The following is a 25,626-nucleotide window of genomic DNA, read 5'->3' as shown; positions in this document are numbered from 1 at the left end:
CATAAAACCCTGGTTTAAATGGTCATTTAAAGTTTGTTATTTCGTGCTGGTGCTGTTGCTGTTGGTTGAGCAATGTTTATGTTTGTCCTGTAAAGTGCTGTTTCTTTTCTGTAATTATGACAAATTGCCTGCCTTGGATGGGAAAAGTAGTTATTCTGCACAATGTCCTGCTCTCCAGACCTTCCTTGAGAAACCTGCAGTGAATGCCATAGGAATGTTTCAGCCAGCACCCAGTTGTGATTTGTAACACTATTTAGTTTCCAGATCGGTCCTTCTCTCTGCCCTCCCCATCCTTCTGAAGTTCAGATGATGCAAAACAAATGAGCACAATTAATTTTACCTTCAGAGCAACACAGAACCAAGTTGTACGAAGAGGTTCAGGTTCTGCCACTGACAAAGCTTTTCCTTAATAATTTTTTCTCTTCTTCATTTAAATGATCCCTTGAAATATTTCCTGACTAAATGAACTGGGAAGCCAAATGTCCAGATGTCTGTAAACATATCAGCATGAGAAACTCAGGTGAATATTGTGGCTTTTTAGCTAACACAATTAGCTTTTCTGGATAGTTTTTATCCAGAGGGAAAATCAAGAAAGAGTGTTTATCACGGTGTTATTTGTGTGCATCTCTCACAAACATCTCCTCTCCTGAAGGCAGCAGGCACAAACACATCTCTTCACTTTTTGGTTCCCAAGACACTTGTTTGGGCCAGCCTTCCCTGCAGGAACATTTGAGTAAAACAGTGGTAACACCGAACCCAATGCAGCACAGGGGGTGATTTAGGACAGCGGACCTTCTCATAGCGTCACCTCACCCTTGGCTCAGTTTGGTGCCTTCTCCAGTGCTGCAGCATCTTTACTGGTAACACAAACGAAAGGAAATAATGGTTTCATCTGAATTCCTGCACAGCAGGATCTCTGACACCACTTCTTTCTCTCACTTAGATAATCACAAAACAGCAGCACTGTCTTTGCTGTGAGCAGACGATGATTATTGCATGAACTCATTAGTATGTTTAAGAGGAACTCACCTGTGCTGTGCAGAGATGAGTCAGGCTCGACAGCAGCTGTGTCATTATGGAGTCTGAGACATCACAATAAAAACACCCATCTCATTTAGGCGGGCTGTTATTCACTAAAGGTCAAAGCAAAAACTTCTACTTCAAAAGGTTTAACACTGTATGTCAAATAATGAGTAACCTTATTTCATTCCTTATACCCTTCCATTACCATGTCTGTTAAAAAGAAAAAAACCCAAAGCTCTTTTTGAGCAAAAGAGATATGCATTGAGACTGAATTAGGACAGAGCATATACATATGAAGTCATTCCACTCAATCCAGGGGGACATCATTGTGTAAATAAATAATTGGGGACTAAAAAAATCTATCAATGCAGGTGTGCTCAACTGAATGCATATTTAAGTAGGACCACAGTCTTAAACTTTGACACCTTGTAGTTCAAGTGTCTCAAAATATCTCAGACTTTCATATTATTTTCTTCTGTGTGATAGCTCCTAATAGAACTTCCACTTCAAAGTAATTTATGTATTTTTGTACTGACTAAATGTCTTCCCCGGGTCTTTTATATTTCATGGAATGTTTAAAATTAAATTACTTAAGAAAAAAAATCACCTGTGTGGTAAATCCCAGCCTTGTCAAACTGTTTGTGATGTACACATGGAGTACTGATAATCTCCAAGAGATCACAAGAACAAAGACATTCAGAAATGAAAATGAAACATCACTTTCAAGATGTTCCGCATTATACAGAAATAATGTCCACAAGTATTGACATTGTTGGCATGACTAGTGCTTCTCTGAGGGCATACTAGCATTCCAGCACATCCTTAGAAAGGGGCTACATCCAAACCAGCAGACCAGACCTGAGTTGCAGTGCTTCCTCAGAATAGGAAGGGAGTGGGGTGGTCATTCCAGTTGATGGAGGACATAACACATTTCCCAGCTATTCTGCCCCTCACCAGGGTGCAAGTACTGCTCTTGCCTATTGCACACCACATTAGAGGGCAGCATGGTGGGAAGTGGGACATGTTAAGGGTGGGGAAAGGATCACCTGAGCGCTGCAGTTCCTCAAAAGTCAGAGGTGATGTGCCCTGGTGGTACAGCCAAGGAAAGGTTGCACCAGGCCAAGTCAATGACCAGCAACAAGGAAAGTGCCTTCTGCCCCATAACTGAAGATGGCAGGGTGGATGAATGGATGATATCCTGAAGAGCACTGCATCTTGCACCCTGAGAGGCAGATCTGGCAGTGACCAATTTTGGTAGGGGACAGCTTCAGTTCTTGGTGAAGACACGGTCATGAGCTCAGGCACTGCCTCTGTAAAGTCTAGGGATAATTTACTCTGAAAACATGGCTATTAAATACATATAAATAAAGTATTACTTAATGTTTTGGTTACTGTGCTAGTTGTGGCTCTACTCAGGTATATTTTTTTCTGATCTGGACCAGCAGCATTATGCCACCACTTCTGCTCTCACAGTGCCACAGCCTCTGCTCCCATGTCAGCACCTGTTGCTAGTGCTGCTGTTCCTGCACCTACTGCCCCCCATGGCAGGGCAGATTTTTTAATAAAACTTTTCCTTTGTACGCATTTATGCCAGAAGATCAGGAATGCATTGTAACTTCTCTTTATGTTTCTATACACTGGCAGTTTTGACAGTTGCAGTTTTCATTAAAGCCACTACCTTCCATGCAAGCATAAATAAATAAATAAATAAAATTTTATCATCTGTTCTTTGAGTCTTGTAGAAGGTTTGAATTGAAAACAAAATGGAAAATAATTCTGCCCCCTTCCTCAGTCACATGGGTTTAAATCAATACATAATCATCAATGTGTGTTGTCTCTAACCTGGAGCAGCCCAAGTAACCCCACTGAAATCAGCCTCCTGGCAGCTGCTCTGTAGGACAGCAAGCACAAAGTGGCTCCACCAGCCTGGTACTGGTGACTGCAGATCCATGTCCAGTTACAGCACAGAGCCATTCTGTAGCTTTACTTCCTAGTCAATCTAGTGGATTGTTTTGCATCTACTGGTAACTGAAGAGTTAAACACTTCTCATACTACTACAAAGTAAGCATATCCCCAGTTTATTGGACATGACCAACATAGCTAGACAACACTTTTACAAAAATATTTGAAAGCTATTATTTCAGATGTACAACTATATAGATGAAGGCTTCTCTTCTCAAGAGGAAAATACAGAAATCAAGCCCCTTTTTTTTCAAAAAATAAAACCAACGGCAGCAAATTGTAAATTATATCCATCATGATCCTGAATGTTAAATACAGAGAAATATGAGCATCAGTCCAAACATATCTCAAACTTAAGGATTATTTGGCTTTCTACAGATTTTTTCCACTTAGGATTACAAAGTTTCTGCTAAGTGTGTTGAAGGCATAGGAAGGAGGGGAGAATAAATGTTTTACAAATATGGAAACTGGGATTTAGAGGTTGTGTGAAATTCAGAAACTTTAACATGTCATGCATACTAGAGTGCCCAACCTTAGGTTGTGCTTTTCTCTATCATGTAGTTTTTCTTAAAATTAATGGCTGTCTTCAGGGAAGGCTTTAAGGAAACTTTAATGAAAATCTTCATGAAATAATTTTTTCAGAATTTCAGAATTTTCTTTTTTTTAAAATGTTATGTTTTAATCATTTGTGCAACCTTTTGGTTGTGGGTAGCCAAACAGACACATAAAGCTGTATTTTGAAGCTTCAGAAAGGGGAGCAGTTTCTGTCTCCCAGTAAAATCTAAGCTGGCTGTAGCCATCACTATGAACCACATCTAATAGCAATTGGATGCATGATTCTGTAAAATTATTGTTAAGAAGTGGACTGGCCAACTTACAGCATGACTATATTGTAAGCTCTGCTTTGGATTACAAAACTTCTGAATTTTTAAGCGAAAAGCCTTGTCATCATCAGGTGACCAAGGCTTGATGTGCAGTGATGACAGTCCCAAAAGACAATATTCTCATCCACTGTGTGTTAATGGCCCACAGTCAGGCTGGGAGTCTGTCCCGATGGTATTATGTCACATTTTTTTCAATTTAACAGTGTATAATTTTTGTCAAGTGTCTTGTACTTTGTCTATAATAGAATATGCTTATGTGGACTAGCAAAATCCACATTTTACATATCAGTAACATATTAATTGCACTACAGGCATCTTTGTCCCTATTTCAGACACAACAACTCCAAATATTTCTAACAAAAGGAAGATTGCTACATGTTACAGTCTGCCACCTGCTAGCCCAACATTTCAATTCCTTCCCTGAACACCAAAGTTGTGACCCTTACTGTCTCTGAGGTGCATGTGAAAACTCATTCCACTCAAACTGCTTTTGTATTGTGATGATGCATAAAGTGAATTATGATGCTATGTTTAAAAATGCATTTATACAAAGAACATATACCGTCAGAAAAAATAGTGTGTGAAACACTGTTATTCATAGAGTTGGTTTTACCTTTCCTATAAGTTGGCAATGATTGTAATTAAATGTCTTTTGAATAGATGTGTCCATTTGGAGGAACTTATAAAATACACAGATTTATGGTTTTCAAAGATTATGTAACTCCTTGGAGCTTCCTTTCTTTTGGAAATAAATTAGAGATCCTTTTAATTTTAGTATAAAATGAGCCTTATTCAGGCACTATATAATATAACTGTATATTCCTTTGAAACAAAATTTACTTTTAAAACTGCGTAGTGGTTGCAGGTTGCTGGGTGGTTTTTTTTCAAGTACTCTAAGGCCACTTACACACCTTTCTAGATGCATACTGTCATGCATATGTTGGTTTGGTGCTTTCCTTATTCATGATCCATATTGCTCAATGTACTTCCATATTCATGCTCAAAACAGTCCTGCCAGAATAAATCAGTTTCTTTGAGCAGTGCCATGATGAGAACATTATTCTCAACTGGAGACATCACAGGTTAGAGTCTCAGGCTGGACATGAACCAACAATGCAGGGTATGAAGTGTAAAAGCATTGCTCTATTAGTATCTAGAAAAATAGGCATATATGAAAATTGTACATCCAAGATGGAATGAGCAACTTATGGTGATATTCATGTAAATCTCACCTGTAAAACACAAAAGCATCTGTACCAGTCTGCCCAGTTATTTCTGATTTGATGTCAAAGATGCTTTTTGTGCTCACTAGCTGTTTTTCATCCAATCTAGCCTCATGTTTGAAAGTATGCAGCTGTGAAGCTCACTGATGCGGTATTCTGAATTCCTGACAATGACGTATTTCTTTTTTCTCAACACAGCAAAAAGAGATTTTAGTAATGAACTGGCTGGGTGGGTACTTAAATTGAGTGTGGGAAAATGCAATAGAGTGAGACTATTTAAATGACACTGTGAGAACTTCCTCACTGATATGCCTGAATGCTTAATTGGTGGAACTATTGTACCTGCAGAGGTGAAAAGGTAACCTAATTTTCATGGTCAGAAAAAAACGATCTACGGCTAAAAGACTCATGATGGTATTTTTATAATGAGCCCACTCCACACTGGCAAGAAACAGAAATGTTGCCAGTTTTAAAGGATATTCTAGAATTAAATGTAAGCTCACCACATTTTGATATACTTTATTTGCTTTAAATACCTCATACAGAGCACTGTGGGCTCAACCCAGGAAAAAAATTCCTAAATGTGAGCAAAAAAATACATCAAGGGTGCAGCACTGCTCAGTACTTAAAGTTATGCAGCGGCTGAATTAGTTCCAACAGCACTGAAGGACTATTTTCTGAGGATTATTTATTTTCTCTTTAAGGTAAACAGACACTAAATTTTAACTTAGTTATTAATATCCATGCAGTCACCTTTTACTGCATGTTTCTGTCCAAGCATCTGAGAAACTACAGTACCACTCTGCATGCAAATAATGTCAATCCAATAAATTAATAGCATTCATTGAAAAAAAACCCCATAAATTTTACAGCAAAAAAATACCTAAAATATTCCTTTTTTCCTTTTCATTTTCCAAGGGGAAAAAGAGAACTGAACTAAAACCAAACCTTCTGTTCAAGCCAGGTCACCATGACACAAAGCAGTACAAGCCAATAAATCCAGCAATGATGACAGTCCAGCCTGGCAGTATGCACACAGGCTTCTGAGCCATGGAAAGATGGGAGGGCTTTGGATATTAGCTCTGTGGCTGTAAGCTGACTTCTTGGAAGGAAAGAAAGGTCAGCGTGCCACAAACAGCATGTAAGGCAAGAAATGTGGTGTTGGAGCTGCAGTGCTGCATGGGTAGAATGCAGCCCCATCCCCTCCTGCTCTGCAGCTAAAGTAACCTTAAGTTTGTGCAGGTAGGAGAGTACGGGAAGGAAAGATCCCTGCAGGATCCCTACTTTTCATGCTATTGATACATTACTGATAACTGAGATAAATATTTGGGTGTTGACAAGAACACAGGAAAGCAGCTTATCTTCCCCAAAAATATAATTGAAATAGACACATAACTGTCCTTGAAAAGAAAGAAAAGACACCAACTAAGGTACAAATAAGGCATTGACTGGTCAGAAAATACAAATTTAAGTCTCATTTTCTCTATTGTAGATAGAGCACAGAAAATCATAACTGCAGTGCAGCTGAAGAAACAGCTGCAGTTCAAAAATACCTACGCTTCTGTTTATTGTGCATACATATAACCAGGCCATTCCAAAGCTCCGTGAAATTGACTGAAAGTTTCTCAGACGACATTTCCCTCTGTCATGGGCTAGCTATTAAGGAACCCACATCCCCTCTTCCCTAAAGGCTGGTCAAAACTGTAGATTCAGCTGAGATTGTTGAAAACACGAGCCAAGTGTTTGAACTTTTGTGTTTCTTGTACCACAGCAAGCACAACTGCGAAGCAGCTTGTAGACAAAGAGGGCAGCTTGCTGGGGCTGGAGGTCTCCTCTTCTCTGCACTGCATTGTCACAGCTCTCCAAACAGGTGGGCTGCCATGGCAAGGCACTTCAATCCCCTAAACTGTACTTAAAAACGATAAACGTGATGCCTCTACAGAGCTGAATCACAACAGCAGAGATCAAAGAAAACTGATGACTTCATGGATCGGTTTGTTTGCTTCACTGAAGTATTAGCAGAAGACAATGCTGAAGGGCTTGGATCAAAAATACCTCAACTGTACAGACCTGGAAAAGTTTAGCATCAGGCACTGCTTATATTATTTAGTGTATGGAGAACTTTTAGTGATAGCTTGGGCAAAAACCTGTAGAAGATGGCTGGTAAGCATTCTAATTAGTACTGCAGGTTTCATACCTTTAAAATATAATCAGGCACATCATAAATGTCAGAAAACAAAAAATTCCATCTGCTGAAACCTCTTATTTCTATTGTGCAAAATGGAGCATAAGAAGATCCAGTGGTTTTGCCTTGTTCAATATTTTGAGAAGCACTACAAGATGTTTTATTTAGGCCTATTAATAAAGCTCAGGTCAAAAATGCTTTGATCTTTAAACAAATATTAATGCAGAGAAACACAGACAACTATAAAGCCTCATACTCAGTAAAACAATGAGATAATTGCTCTCTGAACATTGTCGCAGTGTTGAAAAGTCACAGTACACAAGATTTCTATAGGGAAGAAAGCAATCTGATGTTTCAATCTGTGTTCATAGAATCATAGAATCAGAATCATTAAGGTTGGAAAAGACCTCCAAGTTCACTGAGTTCAAGCTTTGACTGCTCTCCACCTTGTCAACTCAACCACAGCACTAAGTGCCACGTCCAGTCATTTCTTGGAACACTTCCAAGGACGGTGACTCCATCACTTCCCTGGGCAGCCCATTCCAATGCTTAACCGCTCTTTCAGTGAAGAAATTCTCTCTGATGTCCAACTTGAATCTCCCCTGGTGCAGCCTGATGACATTTCCTCTCATCCTGTCACTAGTTGCCTGGGAGAAGAGGCTGACCCCCATCTTGCTATAACTTCCTTCCAGGTATTGTAGAAAGCAATGAAGTCTCCTGTCAGCCTCCTTTTCTCCAGTCTAAACAGCCCCAGCTCCCTCAGCTGCTCTTTGTAAGACTTGTGCTCCAGCCCCCTCACCAGCTCCATTGCCCTTCCCGAGACCTGCTCCAGGACCTCAATGACTTTCTTGAAGTGAGGGACCCAAAACTGAACACAGGATTCCAGGTGTGGCCTCACCAGTGCCGAGTACAGGGGGACGATCACTGCCCTGGTCCTGCTGGCCACACTATTGCTGATACAGGTCAGGTTGCCATTGGCTGCCTTGACCACCAGGGCACACTGCTGGCTCATGTTCATGTTCATGTCGACCACCAGCCCCAAGTCCTTTTTCACTGCTCATGGTGTCTGTGTAACCCAGAGCAAATCACAATATCAAAATGGAGACTAAAGGTAATTTTATAAACTGGGGTCAAATCTGGAAGTTCTCAAATTAAAAGTTTTTTTTCAAACTTCAGATAATCACATAATGAACACAGGACTTTCAAATTAATATAGCAGCCACAATTAGCCAAACTCATTCTATCTTGTATAGTGCATTTAGCATGACCATGAAATTCTGGGAACTTTTTCCATGATTTAGAGATCTTTAGGAAATATAATTTTAAAATGTTTTTAATCTTTGTTATCTATTCCCAAAAGATATATTTTCTTCATTTTTCACTATGTCTTTGAGATAAATATAGTGCATTTCAGACTAGTTTGCCATATTTATGGGACATGGTGACATGTCAGCCACTTAGGGATTAAGTAAAAGGCAGGCGTAGGTTGATTCGTGCATTCCTAAGGGAAACATACTGCCTGTTCTACTTTCTGATTTCAGAACTAGGGTGTTGAAGAGTAATTTTTAGTGTGGGAAGTTTCTGTTAACAGTTTAATCTAAACAGTAACATAGACAGTCTGTTTATTCAATGGTAAATCACGTAGCAATGCTTGAATTCCAAAAGTATGCATAGAAATGTTGTTACACAAAATTGGAATGGTTGAAATGGATTTTTTTACAGAGATCCACAATTACCGAATGCAAACACAAATTAAAATAAATAAAACAAAACTTCAGTATTTAGAAACAAAGAATTTTGTGGTATTTATTCAAACATAATTGCTTTAAGGATCACAGTTAAAAGTCAGACTGTACTGAATATGAAAGAAATTGCTTGTCTGGGCAGTCAGAAATGATAAACCTAGTCAACTAACACAAAAGTCTGCCTAGACCACTTATCAAGGGTCACATCTTTACATCAACTCTAGTGGGTTTTGTACTACTACATGGGGAACATATAAAATGTTTTATCCCCAGTTGTAATGTAGCTTCTTCTTCATTGGCTTTTGGAAATTATGACCTGTGAGGATACCTTTAGATATACCTTCAGTTGTCAATTGTCAACATTTTTTTCAAGAATCAAGATGTAATTTCTATGAACAAGTTACATCATATACTTCTAATGAGGGGCACCTTGGTTTAACCAGGGATACTGAATTTATGTCCCATGGGCCTTTGTTCATGTGACAAGGGTATGTCTGTACAGACCAAACTACACACCACCAACAGTACACGCTCACACAATTGATGCATCCAACATGTAATGGGTAAAAGCGAAAGCGTACAACTAGCAAGTATTCAAGACTCGCCATTTCCTATATTTAAGTTTCATTTCTAGTGACTGGCAAAATTTTTCATATTTTAATAGACTCATAAATTCTTCTTAAGCTTTATCTGTTTCTCTGTTGTTCAAATATAGTTACAATTTACAATTTACATGCCTTAAATGCATGAGTTGCTTCATATCCATATCAAGGGAACAAACACCACCATATTGTAATTTTTCAGTAAAATATTCATTTCCATGGTAAAACATGTCATTCTTCTTGAATGTATAAAGCTAATTTAGTTCAACTCCTCTTTTACAGTTACCTCAATTATAATGGCATGCATTTCAAATATAAAATATGTAGCTCCACTAAATAGTACTGAAATGAGTCTGATTGTATCAAAATATTTGCAGTCATCTTTTCCATTTCTTTTTGCATTTAGTCTCATTCTAATTTGATGCTAATGGCAGTTTGAGTATTCAGCACTGGAGTTCAAAACATTAAGATTATTAAGAGCTGTAGTCAGTGAAAACATCTCGATTTAAAGCTTCTGAAATACAGAATGTTATAGCTGATGAATTTATGATTACAGCTAAGTGATTTAGCTTTAATAAGTGCTGAACTTCTGAGGAAAATAACACAAACCAAAGCTTAGTGGGTTTGCATACACATTACTTCTGGTGTAATATACACTGAAATTTTCCTAAGCTTTCTGATTTTTGAAGGAGAGCTGCACTGAACGCTGTAGAAAACAGTATGTTGGACTCAGAATTTCAATGCATCATGAGCATAGACAAGAATATGAATATATTGTGTTATAGTGTATGCCTAGAGCTTTAGTTACTCATGAAAGTACTGCAGTAATGTGTGCTTAATTTTGGATGGCTGACTTTGAAAGGCTGTTTCTGTGAGGCTAATTAGTTAATAAAAAGTTAAATATCCATGAGAAAATGTGGGCAATATTTATTTTAATTCCTCAAAAATGTTGTGTTATGCACATACCCACAGGTACCCAAGCACACAATGTACTAAAGTAAAAAGTTTGCACCATGTCATATCAGAAATTCAAGAGCGTGCAACATGTAAGAAAAATGTATAACTGTTGTTAGAAATCTGGAAAGTCTATTCACTGTCATCCATATGCATATCTAAAAAGCAGCCTAGCCAAGTTTACCAAACATTTCTTATGACTGTTGTGATTTTTGCAGTTAAGGAATCAGAAACTCACAATATATACAACAAGCTTAAATGGCTTGTGTATGTTACAAGTATAAAGCAGTAGGCAAGGTAAGTATGACAAATATACTGACGTCCTGACGTTGCAAAATCTTGACCAAAATAAACAAACAAAAAATGACCCAGAAATCACCTCTATGATAAGAGAAGACATTTCACTTCTTGTGAAAAAGAAGAGGTTTCACCATCCCTGCTAGAATCTTGGGTAGCTGGGCAGCAATCACCTCTGACATCATCTCGGGGAATTCAACACTCAGTGCACGGGACTGGAGAAATGTGTTCAAACAGAAGAGATGGAGCTGTTTCACTAGCTGGATTTAATAAAATACAAACATGAGCAATTAGGTTAAGAGTAATGCAGTCAGATAAACATGCTGTCAACCATTTAGCTCATACATTCATTTGCTAACATCATTATAACGACCTTACTCTGTCATTTCTTGAATCAATAATGAGGGTATTTGTCACTCCCTATTGATGGCAAAAATCATAAATATAGCTAAATGTCATGTCATATAAAAACATTGCCTCACTAATATTACAAAGTAGTATCATTCTCACTCATGAAATTTGCGATGAACAATGGCAATTAATAAATATTCAATCTTCCATCAACCTCAAGATGACTCAGTGCTTTGTTCACTACATGCCATTCAAACACTGCTCTGAGAGACAGCATTTACTACTTACCTGTGAGCTTTTCCATGGTTCTGATTATGATCATATCTGAGTATGCTGCAAACGTTAAACTCCATAGGCCCTTGTCTCTTAGAAGCAACTGCTCAATACAAGTGACTATTTCATCTCTTCTTTCCCTTCTGAGAGGCTCCAACTTTTCTTTCAGACCAGTGACCTTTATATTGTCAAAAGTCATACTATTTCTGCTACCCTAAGCTTTAACGTCATGCAGTCTACTCAGTGTGATGATCTGTCTTTTCCTTCTATCTCCCATCACTTTATCAGCCCGAGTTGAAACAGGGATTGAACAAAGTTACTCTATGGACCACACATCACTTCGCTATTTTGCAGCAAGCCTACCTCCCTCTCTCCCTCTCTCCCTGGCTCTTTTACTTTATGTATTTGAAAAAGAGATTGAATTAAAACAAAGTGTAAATTTGCTGAGTGCTGAAGAATACAAAGATGCAAAGATTCCATTCACCCTGAACTCCCTGAGAGTTCCTCACAACCAACACTGAACTCAAAAGTGCTTAGGGGTTGGTATTAGGACCAGTGCTGTTTAACACGGACAGTGGAATTGAGTGCATCCCCAGCAAGTTTGTCAATGACACCAAGCTGTGGTGGATCTGTGCGAACCTCACGAAATTCAACAAGGCCAAGTGTGAGGTCTTTCACCTGGGCTGTGGCAATTCCAAGCACAAATACAGGCTGAGTAGAAAAAGAATTGAGAGTAGCCCTGGGGAGAAGGACTTGGGGATGCTGGTTGCTCAGTATGACTCACAGACGTGCTACTGCAGCCCAGAAAGCCAACCATGTCCTAGGCTACATCAAAAGCAGTGTGGCCAGCAGGTCAAGGGAAGTGATTCTGCCCCCCTACTCTGTTCTCCAGAGACCCCATCTTTGGGGTGGGGTCCAGGTCTGGGGCCTCCAAGACAAGAACAATGTGGACCTGTTGAAACAAGTACAGAGGATGGCCACAAAGGTGATCAGAGGGCTGGAGCACCTCTCCAATAAAGATGGGCTAAGAGAGTTGCGGTTGTTCAGCCTGGAGAAGAAAAGGCTCCGGGGAGACCTTATTGTGGCCTTTCAGTACCTGAAGGGGCTACAAGAAATCTGGAAGGGAACTTTTTACAAAGGCATGTAGTGATAGGAAAAGGGGGAATAGCTTTAATCTAAAAGAGGTCAGGTTTAGATTAGATATTAGGAAGAAATTCTTTACTGGAATGGTGGTGAGGCTGGAGCAGGTTGTCCAGAGAAGTTGTGGATGCCCCATCCCTGGAAGTGTTCAAGGCCAGGTTGGATGGGGCTCTGTGTACTTGGTCCACTTCCCCCCTCATATAGCGAAGGTTGGAATTAGATGACCTTTAAGGTCCCCCTTCAAACCAAAACCATTCTATCATTCTATGGATATTCACATGGACAAAGGTTTATATGAAATGTCACTCCTCAGTTTTAATGAATTTAAAAAAAATAGGATACATGTTGGATTCTCAGAGATGTGGAAAGAATTCAGCTGCATCTTTTAAGACACCTATGAATCTCTATGATATCACTACTAGAATTCTTAAAGATTACTCGGTTCTCAGACATAGACAGATCCTGAAAAAGGGCACAGAATATACACATAAAAATAGTTGAATTAAGGTTTCAAAGATAATCTTGGTTGTCTAATTCTTAGTAGTCTGACTTTGCAACTTGAATTGCCTATCCTTTTCATTATTATTTCCCTGAACATGTATACACATGCTCACACACACATACACACCACCCCCTACCAAAGCCCATAACTGTATGGCAGGCAGCATGAAACAAAATGGTAGCATTCAAATACATTTCCAATGAATACTTAAATCTTGTATACTATAAAATATAGGCACAATATATATAATGATGCTGAATATATCTATTCACACAAATATACACGATAAAAGAAAAACGTTTTGTTGTTTTGTTTTGTTGTTTATAAATGTTAACTACTCCCTTCTGTAAAATTATTTTTAAGAAATACTAGTTCCTTCTTTCATAAAAAGCAAAACACATTAACAAATAAACTTACATCATGCATAGAATCCATCAGTTTTGTAAGTTGATAGAAACGCTGTGAGTTGGCCACAACACCTTTCTGGCGCAAACCAATTGCCTTCACCAGTTCTCTAATGTAACTTGTTCTCATCTCATCAAATTGGCTTTGACTTCTTAGACCTTCCAAAGGAACTAAACAAAAATAAGACTTGTGTTACAATTTACTCTGAAGGCAATGAAAGAAATTTAAAGTACAGGAAAACATTATAGTATTTCATGCTGAACAGTGCACTTCATTACTATATGCCAGGCACTTTTTCCCATTCAAAAGTTACTCCGGAAACAGTGATACAATTAGTTAAATGGATATACCAGCAATAACCCGCTAATTTTGCTAATATATCTAGAAATACCCTAACCTTCAGCTATCCTAACCTTCACGTGTTTGCTGAAAAAAAATATGGCCAAAAGAACCACTGCCATCTTTGAAGAAACATGTTATGGACTGATTCATGCTTACACTGCTGAGGGTCAGCCCTCTTCACAGTAAATTTATGGTACAGAGATCTACCTTGAGTACTTCAAAATGGAGTCAAGCAACGAACAATTCTCAAGTAGTGTCGACAATAAAGCATCCAGGGCTCAGGCCTCCCATTTGAACCTCTTTCACTTAACAGAACAGATGTACTATCAGAGTCTTACATGTGAACAGCTTTTTAGAAAAATTAGCAAGGAGGAGAAAATGGTTGAACTTCCTCTTCTCTTAATGGTCAGGTGTAAGGATCAAAATGAGGACATGGAGACAACACTGAGAAAGGAACTGCTAGCAATAAGAGCATATTTGATCACTGATGATAAGATTCTCCTTGACATGGTAGAGTGTAATCCACAAGTCTTACCATTTGTGTTGTCAAAGGCAGCTAAGAAATGAAAAACTTGTAGAAATGAAACTAAAACAAAATTATTCCCATCTGGCAATCAAATCTAAATCCTTGCTTCCCTATAATCACACATTAAAACATGGTCTTATTTCAAACAGACTGTTTTCAAAAGAGATGTTGAATTTCTTCGCCTTTCCTTTCTCTCTTGCCAATGACATTTCACACTGTAACATCACATTTAACGTTTTGTATTCTGACAACCATGAGGAAAAGGATTCACCTCACCAAACTTAGGCATTTCACAGTATAGGTATCTTCATCTATTAGTTACCATAACTACCTGCAGTTTTAGTGGGAATAATCAGGTAAGTCTTGGGCACAAGGAATGTTCACTGGTTTGATATTATCCTTAGAAAGAAATTATTTATGCTTATTTTTCTCCACAGACTCTAAAAGAATGTCATGGATACTAGCTCTCACTGTTAAATAAATTTCCTGCTAGATATCTAGGTACCTAGTACATCATCATTCTGGTATCCGACAATAACAGATATGAGGCCACAGCAGACTCCATTTGAATCTCATTAAAAAAAAAAAAAAAAAAGCTTGGTTCATAGGGACATTGACTTACTCAATATAGTGAAACCTAACTTCCAGGTGATTTGTCACTGTCTGGAATTAAAATAGAAATAAATTTGTGTACTAACTTTCTGTACAATGCACTACATTGTTAGATACCTCATAATGGAATTCTTAAGAGAGAAGCCACCTAAAAAGGAGACAGCTGAACAGGGGTCAATCTAAACTCATTCCCTGAAAGAGGATTAGGTAGCAAACCCTCCACTGACAGCAACACTGCTCTCCATTCCGAAATCAGAAATGCTGTTCTGAAATCAGTCACCTAAGTCATGCCTGGTTCCTCAGAAAAATGTAAGGGGAAAGGAGACATTTCAGTTAAGCATATTAAAATTAAAATTCTCTTGCCTGAGCCCAGAGAGGATGACAAGACAGAAGTTCATATCTCTATTCTACCTGAGTTAAGCAGGCCCAAGAGAGGAAATGATCCCATTTACCTAGGTAGTCTCTTGCTCAGTCTTGCCTCAGACAACTGAATGTCTGAGGGGAAGGAGGGAGACATATAGACAGAAAATAGCAAGTTTATTATAAAGACAAGTGCCTAAGTACTGAGTTGGCCTATGGAATAGAGGGTCTGGCTCTTAACTAAGACAGAATTCAAACAAAAGTAAAAATAGAAAGTAGAAATTTTGACTTTTTCCGCAGAAAGTCTGTTTATAACACCATACCTAACCTGATACTTACACTTACTTCCACTACCTGGAAGCTGATGGAGATGAAATGAGGTGGACTTTTGGTTTGACTTGGTATGACCTCTCAAGTCCAGAAAGATAAAGAAGGTATCTGAAAGTGTGCCTGTCACATATACATCAAGAGTCTGAATGGAAGGGACACCTTCTGGTTTGTGGAGAATGCAGTGTGCTTAGGAGAAAAGCAGGCAGGAATACTCACAGTGGGGAAAAGTTATGTCACAGAAAAAGAATAGCTTAATTTTCAAAGCCTGGATGATTCTGGGTATGTCTTATCAACAGTTTTACAGATATCTAGGAAATCTTTTTCATATATTGTGACACTGATGGAGTTCAGGGTTAGGCAGATGCTAGCCTTGACTTACATCTCTAAAATAGCAATTAAGTCCTTATATCTCCCTTGCAAATTAAGTTAAAAGGTATCTTCCAGCAATGAATGACTAGTTTCCTTTGAATTCTGCAAAGCGCAATCACATTCCCACTTAGTCACCAAAAGTTCCACTAAGCTATTTATCTGAGTGAAGAATTACGATGTCTTACATGGACAAATACAACTTAAACACAGGCAGGTCAAATGTTCCCTCCCACTGAATGTATGCAAAGAATGAGGATGCTTTTATTCAGTGGCAAGAACCAAGCCAAAATCTTACACAACAAGAGTCTGAAATTCCTTTAAATCAAAAGTATGAGAAGTGTTAGAGGCAGAACTGAACTTGCTATTGCTAGAACTGAACTTACTTATCTCTCTCTTTTGGCACGGCTCTAGTTTCTTAAATCATAGTCTTTCTGAACTGTTCATACTATTAGTTCTGAGAAGGATGTGGCCTCTGCAAGATGGAGTCCTGTCTAGAAGTTAGGGGATACTAGCACAACACAGCATGATACACATAGTAAAGAAGGACCTGTAAAATGGAAACAATTGCAGAAAATAAAAATGTTTGTCCACTTTTTGCAAAAACTAATTCTGCTTTCAAGACAGCTTTAAGATTGTCACAAGTATATTATAAAGCAGATATTTAAGTCACAGCAAATTCCAAGAAAAAAACTGTAAAATCAAAAATGATGTTAAAACAGGTTCTGGGACTCCATTCAGAATTAGAAATGTATCAAGACTTATATTTACTCATTTTAATACAAATGACTTGTTTCTAAATAATATATTGAACAGAAGACCCATTGAGAGACTAAAAGATTAGACTTGATTTACTGTTATTATAAAAAAGCTTGAAGTGGCCATACTTTCACAATTGAAGAGAATTATGATGAATGTCATTTCTAAAATAAAAGTAGTCTTAAAAAACACTTTAGAGCAACAATGAGGTTATACGGCTTTTTGAAAATTCTTTTGTGGAATTATATTTATACAATACCAAATGTTTACTAAATGTCTCAGCAACAACGATTGTGTTCCTTTTCCCAAAGATCTGACAAATTGTTTTTTCCTATAAGACAATAAGTGTACAAGAGAATAAAAAACAAAACTCATCATCATAGGAAGAAATACTTTCTTTAAAAAAAAAAATTCTTGCATATACACAAACATATCATCTTAAAAATTAGCTTCTGAGTGCAATGCAATTGACAAAGAATGGTAGCTTGATGAATCCTGCTAAACTGATGCACCCAGAAATGAGAGGGATTAGACCAATCACTGCAATGATTTTTTAAATTTCATCTGAACTTTCCGGAACAGAAAGGGATAGCTGGAATATCAAAAATTTATCTAAATTGAACTGAAATTTTAAAGTTCCCTCTAAGATTCAGATGATTCATGAGGGAGTTCATTTCTGATGAAAACAAGGTGGAAAACATTTAAAACAGGAATACATTTAGATTTCAACAAAGCAACTGGACCTACATCAGAGAAGGATTTTTACCACATTACTTTTATTGCTTTAGCAGAGTCTGTGGTATCTTGCTATTATTTTATTAATTTCTATGTTCATATGAGCTAAATTTAATCTTTTTAATCTTATGCTTTTCTGAGACTAAATTTTTTAAGCATGAAGCTTATGCAAATACCAGCCAAGTACAGCTTAACATGGAATGAATTTTAATTTCTTATCTTTTACTTTAATTTTGTACAACTAAGAAGCAGGCTAAGCAGGATTTTCACATCTCTCCTTTGACTCCTTAAGTGTGTTGAGAACTAAACTTTTACATTCTTTCAATTATATTTCTCAAAAGTGCTTATGTTCATTTCTAATAACGTGTATAAATTTAAAACTTTTTATCTGGGGATTCATAGCTAACAATTATGGTCTCAGCAGATGCACATTTTAGAATATCGGAAAAGGTTTTGGAAGATAACTTCACCAACTACCTCATTTCCCAACTAAAGTGTAATGCAACTTTGTGCTGCATTCTTTAAAAGATACATATGATTAAAAGTGACAACGGGCTTTGTTCCAGAGAAACAAAGCAAAGAAAAACATTTCCATTTGTTTATATCTGTGCTAAACTTCACCTATTTATAACTATAAAAAGTTGGATAAATGTTAGTATTGTTTGCCATGTCCACTTCCCTAATTCTTTTGAATAAACATGCTTTAAGATCTTGGCCAAGATAAAGCCCTCAGTCCTTAATTTATTAAATATTTTTAAATATATTTCTAATACTTCTAAGGTTGTTTTGGTTTGGTTTTGGTTTGGTTTTTTATCTGTGTGGAGTCACTTAAACAGATGTTTTCAGGTAGAAATACTGCACACTTGTTTTGAAAATGTGTTAACACAGTACAGCTATACATCAAAAGGGATTCAATATTTCCCCAGTCTTTATACAGAATAAACCCAACAATGAATCACAAATTCTTTGTTCTTTATAAACACTAGAAAAAATATTTTTAAGTCTTGAATACTAGCATTCCTCCTAAATTAGTTTCCATTTGTTAAGCCAGACAGCTTAGTGATCGTGAAATTAAACAACGTGGTTCAAAACTCTTTTAGTAGTGATATGTTACAAAGAAATAAAAGAACCTACTTGTGTTGAGAAGTAACAGTGCTTTCATACATAGGAATTCTTCTTGGCTAACTTGAAGTCTGACAAATTCCTGTGGGAGTTGCCACATGGATAGACACAGGGAATAGAACGATGATTCTTTCATCCTCTGTCTTACACCCAGAAAAGGTAAACAAAAAAATAAATTAAAAACCATGAAAATAAAGAAAAAGAATGGCTCCAGTACTGTTTGAAGGGAATTCCTTGTTTAATTATCACATTACAGACATTAAAGAAGAGGTTATACACATAAACAATTTTCTGAATTTTTATACCTAATGAAAGTGATATTATTTTGTATGTTTAATCTGTTACTGCTGTCCAGTAAAAAACAACTTGGAGACTATCCAAGTTGAATGCTAATCACCAAAAACAAGGGTGTTTTATTAATTAAAAATACTCTAATGATTAATATAAAGTACTATTTTATTTTAGAGGTTGATAGATTTTTGCATCTCTGAAAAGATTTCAAAGCATAGAAACAAAGATAAACTGGAAAGTTTATAGAAAACTTGTTCTTAGCTCTTGCAAAAATGTCTGCATCAAAATACTTTGTAGCAACTCTAACATTGTATTTCTAATGGCCGTTAGATTATTTTATAGTATTTTATGCCATTAAAGAAACAGTTCAAAATGTTACATATTAAGTAAACAGATATATTAATACAGTCTTATCTAAACTCCCAGAGAAGTCAATAGAACAAGTCACACAGAAAATACATAAAATTGGTAAGTGTTTTTGCAGCATTTCAATACTACTTTTCTCTCTGTGATTTTGGTATACGAGTATATAATACTGCATTTATTTATTAGGAATGTCAACTGAAATGATTGCAACAATAGCATTACAAATTTTATAATCTAGATTGAATTCATTGCACATTAACCTGATGATCCAGTAACTAGGACTGATTCCACAAAGTTACATCATGATCCAGTAACTAGGACTGATTCCACAAAGTTACATCGTGATCCTGATGAATTGTGTACAACAAGACTAAATTTTGCTTCTCTGCCCCCTAGGAAGTTCAGATGAGCATTCCAACCTGACTGCAGATAGTACCTTCAACAATGAAAAGAGACTTCTCAATGCAATGAGTTTTTTCTTGTTATTCAAAGTGTTACTGTTATCTTGAATGAAAATTATTTCAATGTTGTTCAACATCTGATACCTCATACTAGTTCTTAAATGATGTAAACATAGAAATTTAATCTTTTAAATCTGAGTGGACTCTATTTCTATATCTACTTTAAATCTCCCTTCTTATTACTTTCTGGTAGCATCTCTTCCTAGTTATAATCTATGAAGAGTGATCAAGGTAAGTGATCAAAGCTTTCAGGGTATGCTTAAATGCTGTTCTTACTCACATTTTCAGAGAGTGAAAAGTAAAAGTAACAGTAAATCACTGTGTGATGCTAAGAAATCTTTGTCAAACTAACACTCCCGTCTTTCTTGGTGTGAAACCAATACTACCAAATAAATCCTTCCTGAGAAGCACAACAACTCAGTTTGCTAAACGACAGATTGGCTGTGAAACTATCTTTGGATTGTGGTTTCATGGCCATTTTGAAACAACTAAGGTGTGCATTGCCCCTGTAGAAGGAATTTCTATTATCTGTTTCTACCTCTAAGCTCACACTCCTGCAATTCTGGCATTAGTGTCTGCACTCCTATGTGGTGAGTCAAGTAAGGGATCACCTCCACCTGCTAAAGAATGGCTTTTTTGGTGGGTATTTCCCAATAAACAGCTGCAGATACAATTTAGTGTGCCACTTATTTTACGTCTCTTTGTTTATGTTTCTAACATGACTCTGATGAGATGTTCTGTAACCATGAGGTGCCAATCCACCTCCTTCTCAGTGTAGATGGTCTTAAACTGCCATTAAGAAACTGTTTCTGGTGGATTATAATTGGGATTCATAAATCTCAACCCTATTCTGGAAGAAAGTACTTGAAGTCTTCTTCACAAGTATCAGCAGTGGTCCACATGCAGGGTAATACCCCATTATGTGAAATTACTGCCTAAGCCATCTCACTCTGTTTCTTCTAAATGTTACCATATGTCAGATTATGCTGGGAGAGCATACAATCAGAACTTCTTTCAAGCTCATAATTTCTAAGTATTTAAATTTGTACACCATAATTAATACAAATGGGAGAGGAAAGAATTCATTACTCAATAACTTCACAGTGATTTACAGTCATCTGGAAGACAAAAGGCCAGGAGCTACAGGGCCTCCTCTGTTGAATATTTTCTATAAAGAACTTCACTGGCAGGAACTTGCACACTATAGATTTTAAAATTAGATCTCTGCAAATCCACCTCTTAATCCTTAAACAATATGTTTTACGAAAAGACCTCTTTCATCTTGCTTCATAGCAGTTCTTTAAGACTTAAAAAAAAAAAATAAGAAAAATGTATTAAGGAGATATAGAGATTCAATTATGTTTTACTGTTCCTGGCAGCTTCCCATGTACTATAAACAAAGTATCTAATATTAGAAGTTTAACAACATTAATTTGTAGAGCTGAAAAACTGACACAGATTGAAATGAAGATTATCTAAATGAAACAGCATAGTGAAGGAAAATCTAAGCCAACAATCCCCTCACCCCTTAGTACAAAAGAGCAGTCTCACATATTTTCTCCTTGCTATTGAAATTCCTTCTTTGTAATTTTTTTACAATTTTATAACAAGAAATGTACTTTTCTAACATGAAATGTACTTTAAAAAATCAGTTTTATCAGAAAGTGTCAAAATTGAGTATTTGCAAATTATTTGCAAAAACCACCCAAACAAAACCAAAGAAAATCACAGTCAGTTCCATTTACTAAAAATTAACTCATATCTTATTCAGATGAATTCAGTAAATTTTCTGACAGCATCGCTCTTTTTTTAATTATTATTATTTTTCCCTTAGATAATTAGAATACTATTTGAACACCTTTTGTTTGAAGATGCAAATAGAATAGTTGGGGTTCCCACAAAACTCTTTCCAAAGTTACTGAGCTTTGATATGATCAGAGGACTTTCGTCTCCCGTTAATTTTGAAACTGAACAAATAATGAATGAAATCTTGGTCTCAAGGGAGTCACATTCCCATTGGCACATATAAGTTCAAAATGTTATTCACATAATGGAACAGCAGAGTCTACTTACTCATTTAGAATCAGATCTGGTGCAAAATATAACATCTGACCACTGACGTGTTTGTATGATCTCCATCCCATTGCAAAAACCATTAGACTCATCCAGGAATACTGGATGAGGGTTATCTGATCATCAATATGTAAATTCCGAAATCCTAGAAATGAAATTAAAAGTTAAAATACTTTGTAATTCTCATTTAGACAGCAGCTGAGTTTTGAGGTTACAAATTTGAGCTATACAATTGAGAACACCTAGAAAGATAAGTGTTTTTGGGGATGTAGCTCTCAGATGTTTGGCTAATCTCACTTTGCTGTGATAGCTGGCTATCTCACCTCTTGTCTTTTTGTTCCAATTCAGTAAAATTAGCTTTAGCAAAAATGGCTGTTTCAGGGAATAGGAATGCACCTTATTTTTCTTTGGTAAAAATATGTAACATGATCACTGTAACCAACTCTTATTTCACATAGACAGCTTGAACTTTAGGTTTCTTAACAGAAGATACAGTTGTCATAAAATATTGCACTCAACTACAGAGAAGCATATTCAGTTGTGTGCTTGCCTTTGATAACTTTTGCTGTTTGGTAACTCTAAAGATTGTCACGAATTATCTGAGTCAAACTAACAGCTGCCTGCCACTGAAAGCAGTGCTCCTGCTTCTTATCACCTGGTCCTGTTACCTCAATCAGGCAAGCTCTGGCATTCATGCTACCCCTCAGGGAACTGGTTCAGCTCATGAAAACATCAGAAAATGACAGAGGGTAAAAAAAAAGGTTTCTTTTCTTCTCACTTAATGAGATGAATTGGTTCATCCAAGAGGTCTGATAAGTGCAAACTGCCAACAGGAAGAGCAGTGATAGAGACTACCCTTTCCTGCAGCAGTGAAGTGTCAAATTGAGCTCACATGAAACTGTATTTTCTAGGCTTTCTGCTCAAATATTGCTTTACAAATATTCCAGGATCAAGCCCCTATGACCATAGAGTGGTGTACATACATACACACATATGTACATACATAACATGGATTTTTTTTTAGTCCAGTCTTGGATCTTTATAAATTCAGTTACTTCTAATTACCAGTCTATTTGTGAGCTTCTTAGTCCCAGTTGGTACTATTTTATTTTGTTGCTGTCAAAAATTCATTTTAGTAATAATATGAATAAAGAATATGCAGAAATACAACCTGTTTTATACCAAATGAATAAATAATAGAGTAGGAGGGATGGGGGTGAAAAGGCTGCTGTAACTATTACATGCAAGAACTCACTGGGCTTCTGTAGTTTCTTGGAGCAACCGTAAATATTTAGATTGATTCCTTCAAATGTGTCCTCCTATCAAAATTTATTTGAATAGTTATATTATCTGATTAAGTGGAATCTTAATAATTTTGGAATTTGTTAAGAATTAATTAACATGCAGACAGTAAAATTCTCCCTTGACTGCTCATTCCATGATATATTTGCTTAACTTATGATTCACTAGATATATGACATTACCTGGTAGCAATTTAGACCACTTGACTACACAAAGAAGTTGCCTCTCACAAAGGTGATTTAGACTGGTCAGCAAGGAACTTGGTGTTTCAGGTTTTGTATTGTCATAACCAGCATAGACAACTTCTGGCTCAATGCCTCGTAAAACACTTATCATTGGGGGAACAAACTGTATTTCTTGATTTGGAGAGAAGGACAGCCTTTGGGTTAAAGACTGGCTTTCTTCTTGAAGGGTTGCTGGCTGCTGGAGTGCAACATCTAACGTTCTCACAACCTTAATTTTGTTAAACTTTTTCAATTTTCGACCTGAAAAAGAAAATTGTTGATCTGTTAGAAAGAATTAACCAGGAACATTAGTATTTCCATTAGTATTGGATTACGCTTTTAATCTATATAAGGAAACTAGAACTGTCTTCTGAATAAGTTTTTTTCTTTGACTATTTATATAATTGACAAATAATAATGGAAAATTCTTAAGAGCTCCCTTCATATCCTCCTCCCTTCACTAAGAGATGAATGGCACCCACTCATTAAAATTACTGACACGAATTCTGGGTTACAGTAACCTCATAAAACATTCTCTGGTTCAGTTCCCACTGCTCTGTCATATGCCAACAGCTGAGCCAGCTGGCTCTACAATTCAGTTTCTATTTAATGTCAATTGAGGATACTGTTTCTTTTACTCCCTAATGTTCAGAAACAAAAATGCTAGTAATTAATTACTACACACAGACATTCCTTTCCTCCAGTGCCCTAAAAGCATTACAGTCTCATGGATGAATCCTGTTTTGATGGTCAGGGGATGAATGAAAGGTCAACAAATCCTGTAAAACCACTTATAAAACACTTTATTTTCTAAAGATTAATTTCCCTTTCTCAGTATTTGCAATTCTTAATTCCATACTGCAGTGTTATGAACAACTAAGTAAAAAGAAAGATACATAGCTGAACTCCCTTCCCAAAATAAGCACAGATACATATGGTATGGCTATGGAAATATATAAAGCTCTAGATAGCAACTCTTCAAGTTTCTTTCATGGAAACAGTCCATGTAGCAGTGCACACTATAGTCAAAAAAATCAAACCTTCCTTCAGAGGTTCAAAGACAATAACCCTCAGTAACATATTACCATATTACAAGTTTCAATGAAAAGGTAAATCTATGTAGAGATGACTGCATGGAACACACTTCCTTTAAAGAGATCCTCAAAGGTGATAAAAATCCTGCTAGATCATTAGTTCTGCCAAACAAGTTTGGCTTAGGCAAAAAAGAGATAAAAAAATGCAATAAAGATACTGATAGTTATAGTCTGATTTATATCACAGTGGAACAGTAAGAGAGATGGGGGTGATGGCAAAAAAAAAAAAAGAGTAAATAATTTTGCTAACAAAAATATAAAAAAAAATTACATGTTTCAACCTTAAAGAAAATAAGGAAGGAGAAGGTTTTGCTCAAAAAAACCCGCAGAAATCATGTGGATAGTTTTACTTGTTGAGGTGTTGCATACTTTAAGAATGGTAGAAAAAGAGATGCATCAAATTTTACTGGATGAAAGGAAAATCCATGCCTATCAAAACCGCCAAACCACCAAGAAACCGCAGTACAAAATGGCAAGGTGCAAAAACCACTCCAAAAATACAGAACGTGAAAGGTAATAGAAACATAATTATATGCATCTATTTGGCTGAATTAAAATCAAGTTTCTAATATGTATATCAAATTTTCCTTTGAAAAATTGTACTTTTATTTACAAGTACACAATTAGACAGGGAAATTTATCAGATCCTAAAGGAAAGGGAATAAATACTTCTCCATCTCTTACTGCCACCTTTTTATTTTAGTTGAAAGTAGTGCTGCACTGTTGGAACGCAACCAGTGCACCAAAGAGGCCTTAGGACACAGGAGTAGGGCCTAAACTTTGGTACATCTTAATTCATTCTCAACTATTTATGAGAGGAATGGAGGGATACTAGTATAGTCAGACTCATCTACTACTTCTCTCCTTGGAAAGTTCCAGTCTTCCAAACAACATGCTAAATCAGAAAAATGGTTATACTTAAGGACATGTCTATTCCATTTTCTTCACATGCTCCCATATCACAGAAGATATCAAATTTTATGAAAATCCAGTGTCTCCACTTAGGAAGACCTAGGTTGTACACATTAGAGAATTAAATTGACCTTTTCAAAACATTCATTAGTACACAGGTAGTACAACTTCAAGTTTTAAAATTCAAACGTGGAGAGATTTCCA

At 36.6% G+C, this 25,626-nt stretch overlaps 1 protein-coding gene and 1 long non-coding RNA gene across 3 annotated transcripts in view; both read right to left on the bottom strand.

Annotated features, from left to right (window-relative positions):
* Window positions 1–594: 594 nt before the first annotated feature.
* On the bottom strand, window positions 595–1,050 carry LOC113964722. The gene is made up of 2 exons (XR_003533271.1): window positions 814–1,050; window positions 595–717 (listed from the first exon to the last, which is right to left on the bottom strand). It is a non-coding gene; the product is annotated as an uncharacterized LOC113964722 (long non-coding RNA).
* An 8,008-nt stretch (window positions 1,051–9,058) lies between these two features.
* PGR (progesterone receptor) overlaps window positions 9,059–25,626 on the bottom strand; it is a 37,801-nt gene continuing 21,233 nt past the window's right edge. For both annotated transcript variants that reach the window (XM_027677362.1, XM_027677361.1), the window contains 5 exons: window positions 23,375–23,677; window positions 21,891–22,035; window positions 18,712–18,842; window positions 13,560–13,717; window positions 9,059–11,136 (listed from right to left, as the gene is read on the bottom strand). In XM_027677362.1, coding sequence (XP_027533163.1) covers window positions 10,981–11,136; window positions 13,560–13,717; window positions 18,712–18,842; window positions 21,891–22,035; window positions 23,375–23,677 — 893 coding nt within the window. In that variant the 3' untranslated portion in view covers window positions 9,059–10,980. The remainder of the gene's footprint in view (window positions 11,137–13,559; window positions 13,718–18,711; window positions 18,843–21,890; window positions 22,036–23,374; window positions 23,678–25,626) is intronic.

This window comes from Neopelma chrysocephalum, unplaced genomic scaffold (assembly GCF_003984885.1).
Source record: "Neopelma chrysocephalum unplaced genomic scaffold, ASM398488v2 Primary Assembly neopelma1_43, whole genome shotgun sequence".
In the NCBI taxonomy this organism is placed as follows: Eukaryota; Metazoa; Chordata; class Aves; order Passeriformes; family Pipridae; genus Neopelma; species Neopelma chrysocephalum.
The sequence above is the reverse complement of the archived record's forward strand: the minus strand, read 5'-3'. Positions and strand labels throughout refer to the sequence as shown.